This window comes from Oryza brachyantha, chromosome 9 (assembly GCF_000231095.2).
Source record: "Oryza brachyantha chromosome 9, ObraRS2, whole genome shotgun sequence".
Taxonomy (NCBI): domain Eukaryota; kingdom Viridiplantae; phylum Streptophyta; class Magnoliopsida; order Poales; family Poaceae; genus Oryza; species Oryza brachyantha.
In genome coordinates, this window is record NC_023171.2 from 13,820,578 (window position 1) to 13,834,534 (window position 13,957).

General features: G+C 41.2%; 2 protein-coding genes across 4 annotated transcripts; one reads left to right on the forward strand and one right to left on the reverse strand.

Annotated features, from left to right (window-relative positions):
- Positions 1-125: 125 nt before the first annotated feature.
- LOC102712011 (probable inactive purple acid phosphatase 29) lies at positions 126-3,211 on the forward strand. Of its 2 annotated transcripts, none has more exons than XM_040527504.1 (4): positions 126-548; positions 1,738-2,129; positions 2,232-2,682; positions 2,972-3,211. In XM_040527504.1, the coding sequence occupies exons 1-4, from the start codon at positions 269-271 to the stop codon at positions 3,010-3,012; spliced, it is 1,164 nt and encodes a 387-aa protein (XP_040383438.1). In that variant the 5' UTR covers positions 126-268; the 3' UTR covers positions 3,013-3,211. The 2 variants fall into 2 exon arrangements, with proteins under 2 accessions (XP_040383438.1, XP_015696681.2); XM_015841195.2 differs by having other exon boundaries at positions 254-548; positions 2,968-3,211.
- A 62-nt stretch (positions 3,212-3,273) lies between these two features.
- LOC102712292 (lon protease homolog 2, peroxisomal) lies at positions 3,274-11,397 on the reverse strand. 2 transcript variants are annotated; one of them, XM_015841194.2, is made up of 17 exons: positions 11,125-11,397; positions 10,409-10,512; positions 10,198-10,309; positions 9,610-9,779; positions 9,088-9,179; positions 8,760-8,939; positions 8,565-8,648; positions 8,176-8,303; positions 7,886-8,087; positions 7,599-7,805; positions 7,186-7,316; positions 6,624-6,837; positions 5,985-6,278; positions 5,691-5,885; positions 5,189-5,434; positions 4,992-5,093; positions 3,274-3,844 (listed from the first exon to the last, which is right to left on the reverse strand). In XM_015841194.2, the coding sequence occupies exons 1-17, from the start codon at positions 11,232-11,234 to the stop codon at positions 3,761-3,763; spliced, it is 2,655 nt and encodes an 884-aa protein (XP_015696680.1). In that variant the 5' UTR covers positions 11,235-11,397; the 3' UTR covers positions 3,274-3,760. The 2 variants fall into 2 exon arrangements, with proteins under 2 accessions (XP_015696680.1, XP_015696679.1); XM_015841193.2 differs by having other exon boundaries at positions 9,067-9,179.
- Between the last annotated feature and the right edge of the window lie 2,560 nt (positions 11,398-13,957).

Sequence of the window (13,957 nt, forward strand, 5' to 3'; positions counted from 1 at the left end):
AATATTTTTATAATTTTTTAAATAAGATAAATCATCAAATATTACAGCTAAAAAAAGTCGAAATGGAGGGTGCAGTGCTAGTGCATCCCTCCACTTCCTCACTTCCGCAGCTAATCTCTCTCGCCCGCGGCTAATCTCTCTCGCTTCCGTTCGTGAACTCACCAATCAAACCCACCGGAAATCCGAGCCGTCCAAACCCCCTCTTGCTACTACTATAAACAAAACCCCGCATCCACCCCGCCGGTGATTCTCCTTCCCACACGACCAGATGCGCCTCCTCCTCCTGCTGCTCGTCGCCGCCGCGGCGGAGGCGGCCGGCGCAGGGAGGAAGGGGAAGGGCGGCGGCGGAGGCGGCGGGCTGCGGTTCCGGGGCGGGACCGGGACGTTCAAGGTGGTGCAGGTGGCGGACATGCACTACGCGGACGGCCGCCGGACGGGCTGCCTCGACGTGCTCCCCTCCGAGGTCGCCGGGTGCTCCGACCTCAACACCACCGCCTTCCTCTACCGCCTCTTCCGCGCCGAGGACCCCGACCTCGTCGTCTTCACCGGTTGGTTCCTGGCTTTCCTCCGCACACTGACCCAATCTCCTCCACCCATTCCTCGCTGATTAACTAATCAATCATACTCCAATTAATTATTATATCCCACCTAACTTGCTTGTCGCTTTTCCTCCGGATCTTGGTAAGAATCCATTTTCAATGAGTACTAAATCACCAATCCGATTGCGCGTCATTTTGTGTGTCACACTAACGATTATAATCAGTAATTATGCGAGCTATATTTAGATCATTAGCACAATACACTTCCCAATTCACCTTTGAACTTTGATCACTCGTTTCTTTTTTACTATTCACAAACACCATAAATAATGCCATGTTATTAAAGTGGAGCATGCTCTAAGTATATATGCATCCAACTTTTGTTCGCTTTGATCTAAAATTTTAAGAATTTAAGAGCAATCAACAGTCAAAGTTTAAATGGAAGAGTTAAAATGGTTGGTTATTAAGAAACGGAGGGGGTAAATTTGTTGTACTTGTTCATGTCCCCTTCTGAAATTATTCGCTACGGGGACTGTAGTTTCTGTGGATTTGATACGTACTATTGTACTAACGTACAGAAGAATGTCACGGGTTTCCAAAGTGGTCAACATGTGGGGAGGCGGGGCCACTGAAGCTCACTCTTTGGATTGGATTCGTGAATTCTCAATCTGTGGGTGTCTGGGTCCCGAATGCTGAATGGCATGCCGTATTGCCGTTCGCAATCAGTGAGTGAAGTCCAGTTCATTGATTGGTCCACTGCCACGACGAGATGTGAAGTTCATCTCTTGATGGTAACGTGCATGAGAGTGATTATCACTTCGACAGTTACTGCACCAGATGGAACTGCCCTGTAGCAGCGTTAGAGAACAGTACAAATGTGGCAGCCCTTGCGATCTGATCAGCTCTTGATCACTGTCTTGTCTTCGTCCTGTTGTTTCACGGGTAACCTTGGTTGATGTTCCGCTGCCTTTTCGGCGTCTGGACCCGGATGCAGCCACTGCTAGCTGTTCTTGTCTGTTTTGGCCCAATTTTAAGTGTAAATAGCACATCATTTACGTAATTATATTTTTTAATACAAAAATGGTTTGTTCAAATTATCCAGAATGATGATGCCCATATTTCACACTTAATACTGACGATTGTTATAACTAGACTATGTTCAGATATTTTTGTGATCATGGCGATGCTGTTTTGGCAGGTGATAATATCTATGGTGCGGATGCAACCGATGCGGCCAAGTCTATGGATGCAGCAATCGCCCCAGCGATCGACATGAAACTTCCTTGGGCTGCTGTGATTGGAAACCATGACCAAGAAGGTACGCTGTCACGCGAGGGTGTGATGCGTCACCTTGTGGGCATGAAGAACACCCTTTCTCGCTTCAATCCAAAAGGAATAGAAATTGATGGTTATGGAAATTACAATTTGGAAGTTGGTGGGGTTGAAGGAACATTGCTGGCTAACAAATCGGTGCTCAACCTCTATTTTCTTGACAGTGGTGACTATTCTACGGTACCTTCCATCGGTGGATATGGTTGGATAAAGGCTTCGCAGCAATTCTGGTTCCAGCAAACCTCTTCGAATCTCCAGGTGAAATAAGTTGCATATTGTTCGCTAAAAAGAATTACATGAAAGAAAAAAAAGAATCTCCAGGTGAAATAGTTGAAATAACGACAATCATGTAAAATGCAGACAAAATATACGAAGGAGCAACCGAAACAGAAAGAAGCAGCACCTGGTCTTGTGTACTTCCACATTCCATTGCCAGAGTTCAGCAGCTTTACAGCATCCAACTTCACAGGAGTGAAGCAGGAGGGTATCAGCTCACCATCAATCAACTCTGGGTTCTTTGCCAGCATGGTGGAGGCCGGAGATGTGAAGGCTGCCTTCATAGGGCATGATCATGTGAATGATTTCTGTGGGAAGCTCAGTGGTATTCAGCTGTGCTATGCTGGTGGTTTTGGGTACCATGCCTATGGGCAGGCCGGTTGGTCAAGGAGAGCAAGGGTGGTGTCTGTGCAGCTCGAGAAGACGGATAGCGGTGAGTGGAGAGGAGTGAAGTCCATCAAGACATGGAAGAGGCTTGATGATCCACATCTTACCACGATTGATTCACAGATCCTCTGGAACAGAGGCTCTAATGGTACGGCACTCTCTTAATCTGCTTGGCAATCACACTCCTCGTTTGGTTTTTTATGAGAAAAGGCCAACCACATATTTTGAAATGAAAAACAATTTATGAAAAAAACTGTTATATACATGTTTGCAAACAAAAACAATGATAAAAAAACCATAAAATCAACTTCAAATTTAATATAGAAAAATTAAATTTTGGCTTATAAATATAAAAAAGCGAAAAGATAATCCTTGTAAAGCTACGTAGCTACTTATATCTAAGAGTTACCAATTGACATTTTGAATTCGACAGGAAGGCGCAAGAAGAATCCAGATGGAAGATAAGATAGTAACATAGAAGACGGGGGCAGTGAATGTTGCAACGTGTTACACGTCCACACGTCATGGTGTGCCGTTTGCCAGTTTGTTTTACAAAATTCTTGATTATGTAATGTAAATGGACAAAACCATGGTGCACGGCATGCATACTTTGCGCTTGTAATTTTCCTCACCGAAAAAAACGGTGAATCGTAGAGTTACATTAGTTTCAGTGCAAATGTCACTGCTTGCGAAGGTCAGATATATGTCACAGCAGCTGGGCATAATAGACACTGAACAAAACCAAAACAATGACATTTATTCAACTATAATTTCGCAATTCATGAGTGAGCAGGATGGTAAAGGATACATTTCGAGTGGCAGCATCGAGGGATCTTTGATGATTCCTCCCTGTGCCGTTGGTTCACATATTGAATTTTCCCTGGAATAGATTACATATACAGCCAAATCAACAACAGATGAACCTCTCTCTGCTCGAACAGAACAAGTATCCCCTCTATAAATATATGCAGCGGGAACGAACACAGGCACAAACAGAAGCGCATATAAATTGCTTCTGCTGAGTAACTCGTATACAGATCCGGAATGTTAGCTCAACCGAGGTGGATTAGCGGCAAGGCCGCAAACCTGCGTTGGCATCAGATTCTACCTAGTGGAACAGTTGCTCGTTCGTGGATATCTGAACCGTGGGTGGTGATGAATCTCCAAGATAGGTACATAACCAGCAGGAAAATACCGGATCAAACGCATCTTTGGATTGGTTAATGTTATAGCTTGGAGTGCGGTCTCAAAGGACATCCACCTTCGAAAGCATGGTCAAGTACTTCCTCGATGCGCTTCACAAGCAGAATCTACAGTACCAGGTTGAAGTAAAGTCAGCAATCGATATTAGCAATCGGTATTTGCAGATGGCTAGGAGGGAAAACTCTGGTTACTTGCCAATGGCCATATATGATTATCAGCATACATCTATCCGCTACTAATCTGTATACTTTGGCTATATGGTACGGAAAGCTTCTTTGAATGCTACTTTACCTATGGTTTTCATTATTCCGAACAATTCGTGTACCATACATGTATTACTAAGTAGCTCTAAGCCTTATTCGTACTCCACGGGACCACGTATAATAGTTTCTTCTGAATGGAACCGTACCGATCTACTAAACGAAGGTGTTCACGAGAGGGAAGGGAAGTGGTTCCTTTTCTTTCTATACGAAATTCGACGATTTCGTTTGTGTTCATGTTGGCAATTTCAGATGTGAATGAGGCTGGTCGTCTCCCCTTCCTGCGGGTTCCCCAGTGACACATCAACCACGCCCCTTCCTTTTCTCCGATCATAAATAAAGCCCCTTACCGAAGTTATTGCATAGTTTGCCCCAATGATGGCCTTTCTGATCTCATTCGTTTTCTGCATAAAAAATCTGATTTCTTGGTGTAGGTTTCTCATAGGAAAAGAGATACCGAGGCCCACCAACCTACTACTTGTTGGTTTGGTGGGGAAAGAAGAGTGGGTATGCGGGCTTCTTTCACTTTAGTGTTTAACCAAAGAAAAAAGACACTATAAACGATAAAAACTAATAGAAAATACGCTAAAAACTGACTACTACTACTTCTGAGAAATTGAAAAAAAAAGAGATTGAGAATTTCCATTTGAACTCATTTCCATAATTCTTCTAGTTTCTTTAATAGGTGCAATTACTATGGCTCGGCAATAAGAAATACTTAGAATGAGTCAATTCTTAGAATTGCAAACCTAAAATAAATAACTAAAGAACCACAATTTTGATTTAGTAAAACCTATCTACTGCCAACAAATACCTTCTTTTCTCTTTTGTTGTGTAATTGTTCTATTCTAATTAATTCAATCGGTTCAATTCTTGTCCTCATATTGAAATGAATCGAGATTGATAAGGAGTTAGTTAATGATGTTTGAGCATGTACTTTTTTTGAGTGTCTATTTAACCACATAGAGCAGAAGCTCAAATGCTCGATATGTACCTCCAAGCCAGAGAGAATGGGCGCTGGAACCTCAGCTAAATCCTTCAAGTTTCTTTCTGGCAATATGACTCTCTTGATGCCATATCTATGCGCTGCAAGTACCTGAATTCCAGAAAAAAAAAAGTTAGTCGAGAGCAGAGCAGAGAAAATGGTTAAGATTTCATCTTTGTGAAGCCAAGGAAACTATAGAGAAGTACCTTATCCTTAACACCACCAACTGGCAACACAAGGCCCCTAAGAGTCATCTCTCCCGTCATAGCAGTGTCTGCTCTGACTTTTCGATGACTAAACAGTGACACCAATGATGTTACCAATGTCACTCCTGCAGAAGGACCATCCTTTGGCACCGCACCAGCAGGAAAATGTATGTGAATATCACGACTCTCCAATAAGTTAATATCAGAAGTAGGTGACAGATTGAGGTCAGCAGCTCTTGCTCTCACCTGTTAAAACCAAGGACATTATGAGTACCACGCTATTCAAACTAGGCACCGAAAAATTGAGTTTTCTTATTATTATGTAGTACATGAACTTAGGAGACAGGATCACAACTATTGGAGTTCCATCCCAGTAACAATCATTGGAATAAATAAATAAATTCAAAGGGCAACATCAGGCTCTTCAACCAACAGAACAAACAAAGGCAACATGATGCCACCAATGCATAGATAGGTGAAAGGAAAAAAAGAAGACGCTTACCCATGTCAGAGCTAATTGTGCTGACTCCTTTATTACATCACCAAGTTGCCCTGTCAGATGCAGATCACCCTTACCCACCATTGCTGTAGCCTCAACGAACTGTACCTCACCACCAAATGAAGTCCAAACAAGCCCAACTGACACTCCTGGGCTGGCCACACGATCTGCAGTTTCTCTATCATCAAATCTTGGAGGCTGTAACACAAATATAACATGTCACTCTAAGTACAAGAAACAAAAAGATAGACCTCACCAGGCCACACTCAATACAAATGTTTAGAGATACTAGCATACCCCAAGAACTTTTTCTAGCATAGCCTCATCAACAATCATAGGTGATGGATTCTCGTAAGTATTTGATATGTCCTGCCCCATAGGAATAACTTCCATTTCAACTTCACCACCATCAGCAAGCCTTGAGTCAAGTAGAGTTGTAGTAATTGGCTGTATTTCTTTGCCAAGTCTAAGCGCACTATCTTGCTCTGCAACCTTGACAGCAGCTGCACGGGCCAATGCAGCTAGGTTGCGCTCAAGATTACGTACGCCAGCTTCTCGTGTGTATCTCTCAATGATGAGTTTGACCATTGCCTGGAGAAATGGAAAGCATGATGAATCTCAGGAGTCAAGATTTTTTTTTTAAAAAAAAGTGATGATATATAAATGGAAAGGAGTTAAGAAGTCCATTGAAACTACTGCTATAAGCAAAATATTGGAATGGTGAGATCAAGACTACTGTTTAGCAGAGCACAATCAGTCAGTGCCTACTGCTTCATCAAGGTGCAAAGCATAGTAACAGTAGACACGCATCAGGTCTCCAACATTCACTATATTGTATTGCATGAAGAGCAAACTAAACTAAATGTAATCAAACAATATGTCAAATTTCTTTACAGGCAACAAAAGGTGTAAGAGGAAACTGCATATCTGATATACCTCAGGAATCTGAAGATATGTGGAGCTCAAGCCATGCTGTTCCAATACCCTTGGTATGAGATGTTTCACGGCTATTTTCAGCTTCTCTTCAGGTGTGTACCCTGGCAGCTCAATAACTTCCATCCTATCTAACAGAGGAGGGGGGATAGGTTGCATCCTGTTGGCAGTTGCAACAAATATGACCTTTGACAGGTCAAATGGAACATTCAAATAGCTGGTGAAAACATGTTAAGGAATTCTAAATACATGGAATATATCATGGATCAAGTAATATAATCTCTTCTCTACTCAGTTATAGGAAACCCAACCCAGAGCATAGCCTTGTAAAGATAATAGGATATGAAAACTGCAACTATCCAACTAAATATGCAAACTGAGCAATACACAAAATGCGGTAGAAAGATGTCCATGGTAGTAACCTTGAATAAGTATTTGCCTAGTCATAAGTCATAACAACCTATCAGAAAAGGGATAACCCCCCAATTCCACTAAGAAACCGACCAGTTAATCAGAAAATGCTACTATTATTATTTATAATTATATGAATAAGATGAAAGGATACTGATCGTTGAAAGTTTTATTCTGCTCAGGGTCAAGAACTTCTAGCAGTGCTGATGCTGGGTCACCACGTACATCAGAGCCAGTCTTGTCAATTTCATCAAGAAGCATCACTGGGTTGCTGACAGATACTCTCTGCATTTTTTTAATGGGCAGAATATGAATATAGCAGTCTACATGATTTTTCAAATAAAATATTCTCCAAAGACATTCAAGATCAGGTCTGAAGTTGGTCATAGAAAACAAGAGATCTTTTGACTATTAATTCAAGACTAAGTAGATTAGGAACACACAATGGGTTGTAGGGTAGAATAATGGCATTTATAAGCAAAAGTAAAATAAGATTGGCCTCTCCATTGAAATTGCAAGGCTATAATTTTACTCCTAAATCAAGAGAAGGCAAGGAAATGATTGAACCTTTAATCCATCAATGAGACGTCCTGGCATACTTCCAATGTATGTTCTTCGGTGACCCCTAATATCAGCCTCATCCTTTACACCACCAAGAGAGATTCTTATGAACTTCCTATGTAGTGCCTTTGCTATGGAGGATGCTAATGATGTCTTTCCAACACCAGGTGGTCCCACAAAACACAGCACTGGACCTCTGGCATCGGGCTTAAGCTGTCAGGATAAATGTGTACCCATGAGAGAGAGGAAATAGGTGACATCATAAGTATTTATAGTTATGCATGCCTACCAACCTTACGAACAGCCAAATATTCAATAATCCGTTGTTTAACTTTGGTCAGTCCATAATGATCACGGTCAAGACTCTCCTTCGCAGCTCTAAGGTCAAGCTCCCTTTCTTCACTAACTTTTTGCCAAGGAAGATCAGCAAGAAGTTCCAAGTAGGATCGAGAGCTGCTATATCCAGGTTGCTGAGGTTGCATCTTTCTTAAACGTCTGCAAGAGAAACCAACTAGATATAGGAATTGGTCGTACAACATGTCCACACATATAGAATGAGATGATAGGACATTGGACAAGTTACCTCAACTCCCTTTGAGCATGCTTCCAAATATTAGCAGGCATTCCGGCATTCTGCATCTTCCTTTCCAATGCTGCTACATCATCCTCATCATCATCATTATCACCAAGTTCCTCTTTGATAGCCCTCATCTGTGCATTAAAAGGGTTGATATGATATTGGGAACAGAACAATGTGGCACAAAAGAAGCCATGAAAACAAGGCAAATAAACTTCAACAAAATGTAAGCCCTAAAAGAAGGGCTGTCTCCATGTATATTTTCAAACTTCCAAATAACATAGAAGTATGACAAATGCAATTTCTACTTGGACAAAATTATTTATAACAAAAACATCAGCAGTCCGAAAAATTCGAAACCTTCAAGAACAGAATAACATGATGGACAGGCAAACCTGCTGGCGAAGCAAAAATTCTTTCTGAGACTTTGATAGTTGTCCCTCAACCTTTTGAGTTATTTTCTCAGCTACAAGAATGGACTGTCCATTACAAGGAAAGAAACTAAGTTAAAAACTAATAAATGTTTAAACCTTTGAGATGAAGTTATTATATTTAAGGAGCAGTAACTAACTAATCATAAATGTCTTCACCTGCAGGTGCCTGTCTACAAGTTCAGTTGCCTTGGAAAGTCTAACTTTCAAGTCAACTGAATCCAGCATTGACAACTGCTCTTCAAAACTTATTTCAAAGCTTGCAACAAAAATATCAGCTAGTCTGTATACAGGAACCGTCTCAAGAAGCACCTTAGTCCTACCAACAGTCTTCTGCTTCTGCAATTAGAAACATCATCATCGTGGTAAGGCAGTTGCACAATACTTTCAAAGAAAAATGTCAAGGATAATAAAAGGATGCAGACTGTAGATTCAGGCACATTGGAAATATCTATTTAGGATATACCGCTCTGCTAAGTTTCTTCACCTGCTCAAGAACGGAAATTAATTCCATTGCAGTAGCTTTGAATTGTCTCGAAAGAGCAATGAGATCTGGGTCCTGCTCTGCGTGCTCCAACTCTAGCAAATTGCAGAAACATCAATAATGTTAAGTGTCAGAATTTAATATTCAGTGAATTCAAAAGGCAGCTAATGAGGTACAATAATAAACTAATATATGACCAAACTATTGTCATAACTACAATAGAAAGTGACAAGCATATGGCAGGATACATGAAAATATAGGAGGTGATTGTTTGGCTTTTTCTTAGCGATCTAAATTTAAGGTTGAAAATAAACTTCGGTGAAAAAACCCCAAAATCAACTCCAAATTTAAGGTTGAAAATTCAAAGGCATATAATATAAGCAGAAGCAGAAGCGAAAAGATGGTGGTGAAAAAGAAAAGGGCGCATCTGTATAAGGTGACAGAGATAACATACTTACGATGATATGTCACGCAGAAAAATAATAGCAAAAACAAAGTAGTGTTTTTTAACAAACAAGATCTTACCAGTTTTTGTCATATCAAGACGCGAGACACGAGCGACATGATATGAACCTCTTGCACTGAGCTCTTGAACACTGAACCTACATAAACCTTCAAGGACAACAATATATGTAACCCTTCCACTTGGTTTCTCCACGCCTCGGGAAAGGTGCAAAGCTCTAGCAGCTACTCCCCTACAGATGGATGGAATGAAAATGTTAGCACTTAGGTAGGTAAACACAACAAAATTATCTAATTTTCAACACTGTCCGCTTGTGTCAAAGAAGATTTGGCCACTACCAACCAATCTTATCTTTACCCCCTTGCTTTATCTAAGCCAACTGATGACTTGTCACACTGACATGCATAGCATAAGCAGAGCTCAACAGAAGAACCATTTACTTCCATCCATCCACTTTATCACATGTTCATAAAATGTGATAAGAGCGCATCCCCACAGTAACAGTAGCTTGTTTGCCTTTAATTAATGATCAAATGTTACTGTTTTCCCACTATTACCGACATATTTGAAGTTATTATCTCTTTAAATATTGTTCATAGATATGACCATATGGACAAAAACATATTAGCAATGATGGCAATGTTACAGACCGGCTGTGCCAGTGAATGGTTTCCTTCCCATTCTTAGTATCTTGCTTTGTTGATTCTCCCCCAGTACCACCAGGCGCCTTGCTCCCACCCTCACCTGAATCACTGCCTACACCTATACATGAGTGACAGCAATAACAGTAAGAAACTACCACACCACAATACCCATTAATGTCTCATATAACCAAATCAGAATCAGAAGCATTTATCTCACCAGGAGACAGCAATGAACCAGCAGCCTCGGAGTCATGCACAGGGAGCACCCCGATCAGACCCTTCTCCTCCCGCTGCCAGAGCTCCTGCTCCACAAGCTTCACACTGCAGGCAAAACAGTTACATTGATAAAGTAAAACTCCAAACCAAACCCAAAAAAGGCATAATATTCCCCTACCACCAAGTCAACACACACTAGCAAGCTACCGCACGCATACAAAGAGAAAATTCTCAATACTAATATGAGCCACAAGTATGGCACGCCTGGAAAGCTTGAACGCCAATTATCATGAGCTGAAGTAGTCAAACATAAAGGCTAAAGAAACCAATTTGGATTCAACGAGATCATCAACCTGCGCTGTTTTTTTTTTTAGTTTTTCACATCACAAATACAATTATCACATCTAGAAACCAACAAGTGATGACTGCTATACAAAAGCAAAAAAAAAAAATCTACACAGAATCACTGAGAAAACTGGAGCAAAAAAAGGCCTCCGCGAATCAGGAGCTAGCTGATCGAGCCAATACGTATAACCTCGAACTTACGCTACGCCTTGAGATGAGCACGTTTGGTGAGACCTAACTTCGACTAATCCACTCAAAGCCGCGGCCGCCCCCCAATCAACCTATCGAGCCCCCAAAATCTCACCCTAGAAGAAGCCTAATCGCGGGACGCACAGCAGCTCGCTCCAAGGGGTGCCCCCCACGCCCACTCACCTACTGGGGTTGGTGCAGCGGATCCGCACGATGGCCCCCGGGAGGAGCACCTTGTTGCGGAACGGCAGTATCGCCAGCCGTCCGGGCAGCTCCACGGGGCCGTCCGCCATGCCCGTCACGCACGCACGCGGCCGAATCGCACGGAAAGGGGTTCGAGGGGATTCCGCTCCCCCCACGCACGAGCGCACGCGCGCGCCGGAGTGATTCGCCGGAATTGGAATTGGAATCGGAGGAGGAGGAGGAGGAGAGGTCTCGTGGTCGGAGACGACGACGACGACGAAGGGATATTTATGGGTGGGGGAGAGGGAGAGAGCAGAGGCAGCACGCCCGCGCCGGAACCGAACTCCACACAGCGCGAGAGGCAGAGAGAGTCAAGGAAGGTTGCGGTGGGGGCCCACTCGTCAGTGAGACGCTGTGGGCGTGGGTGTACGTGGTGTTTGGATGTGGGGGAGGGATAAGGTTGTGGCCACGGCGGGATCCGGTGCGGGGAGGCGTGGCGCTGTTCGGTGGGCGGGGTTTTGGAGCTTTTAAGGCCCCTTTATTCAAAGAAAATTTATAAAAATTTTAGAGAATCTTATTTTTATAGTATTTTTTCTATAAAGTCATTTGAATCAAAGGAATGAACCCATAAAATACGAAATTTCTGTGGAATACCTCTTCTCATACAAGTTTTGGAGAAAATTTAACAAGAGGTAGAACCTCATGGAAAAAAATCATATGAGTCTTTATCTCTCATTAAATTTCTATGTTTTTTCTGTTGTCTAATTAAACGGCTACTCGTACGTTTTTTCTGTGTTTTGAAATCATTTGTTTTACACTTACATTTCTATCAGAATCATATGTTTTTTTTCTGTTTCTCCGTTTTTTTATTCATGTGATTAAAGTGACCTTAATTTTTAGTCCTGTTTACCAGAAAAGTTGAATCCCTCTCATAATACTTCTACTTCTAGGGGACAGTAAATTTATTGCCACTGCAAGAGTGTGAAAAGATATTAAATTTTCCTAAGTTTGATAGGACCTTAATTTTGTTCAAGTAAGCAATTTAGTAATTAAAAGAGAGACCATACAACCACATGACCTCTATCCTGACTCTGTTACACTAATTTTAACAGTTGATTAGCTAATCTCCTATTTCTATTTCTTTTTTCCTCTTGAAGATTGTGTAGAGGTTACCTTGTACCCTCTCTTTTCTCCGGTCTTCTCTGCCTCACTGTCTAATCCTGCGTATCACTTTAGGGATTGTGTTAAAAGATTTATGGTACTTGCTATAATGAGAACGTCTGCACGTCTGTTAGTCCGACGAACACTTATATATTGAACATTTTACATAGATTTTATTCATATAATGTTTATATATAGAACTTTTTAGTGTATTATTTTATATATCTTTATAAGATGATATTTTTAAATAAATATTATGTTACAAAATACTTTATACGTTTTAAGTATTTTTCAAATATATTTTTACATAATGGTCTAAGATAAAATTATATGCACACAAAATTATAAAAAGATTATACCTATAAACTTTCTGGTATAAGGCTTGGGGATTGTGGTTGTTCTGCCACGCGGCCGAGAGGGAGTTGGGTGTTTGCTGTTTGGACACAATGGTGTAGTGTGGTGCTGTTCAGACCGCCATAACAGTGGGGCGACGCTGTAATTGTGAGATCTAGACCGTCCGTTTATTTTGGGGTGGGGACTGTGGACGGTGCAGATGTTACATCTTCGTGGGCACTGGATGGTGGCCGCACGATTGGGATCCCATTGATGGGAACCTGTTTTAAGCTGGTTATAAGGTTGTGTTTAGTTCGTGAAATTAAAAACGAATTTTATAATTCGCCTGGAGACTGCGAGACAAATTCTTTGAGCTTAATTAATCTATCGTTAGCACATGTGAATTACTATAGCACTTATGACTAATTAGGTTTAAAATATTTGTCAAACAATTTTTCCTCTAACTGTGCAATTTGTTTTTTTAGTGCTTTATTTAGGTGTCTAAAGATTTGATGTGATGTTTTTCATGAAAAAAAAAGAAAGTTTAGGAACTAAACGGACCCTAAGTGAGGCTTGCAAAAATAAAAACAAAAAACTGATGCTGTTCACATTTCATATCTTTTTTTTTAGGACTTCGAAGGAGTTGACCACATAAATCTTGACTTGTGAGGTGGAAAATTTTTGCAAATCTCATGCGTATCAAACTATGTTTGAATACGAAGTACTCCGGCTAAGTTAGGACTCGAAAATATTAATCAACTAATAAGTGCTTGCAGGAGAAGCAATTCCTTCTAAGATCATATTCCAATTTATGATACTACTCTGTTTTAGGGCCCCGTCGTTTACCGTACTGTATTTATGCCCTAACTAAAATTTAAATTCTAAAACTTAAATTTGAAATTGGTTTTTCATATTTTTCTCTTTTAACATCGGTTTTTAAGTTGCTAAGATATATAAAGTTTTAACCCCAAATTATTCCGCTGCCTCTACCGTACCATTTGGTGTGCTGCCAGCAATGGGCCAGCCGATAAGATCTTTAATCAAATGGAATCGGCACTATCGGTCCATTCCACAGTGAAAGTTATGATTAGTTGAGCCATGTCGGCAGCACTTCCTTTCTAATTCTCCTGTCGGAGAACCCTAGATTGAGAACCTAAATTGCGTGCAGAGCTTTTTCCCAAAAGCTGACCATGAGCTAGACACCTGGGAATATAGCATGTGTAATCCATGGTTCATTCTACCGTACTACATGAAGAAGATTATGAGATTTCTAGTCCTTTTCAGAGCTTAGTATCACTTTAGTAGGAGATGAAAGAGAATGGTAGGTAGTCTTGTTCAC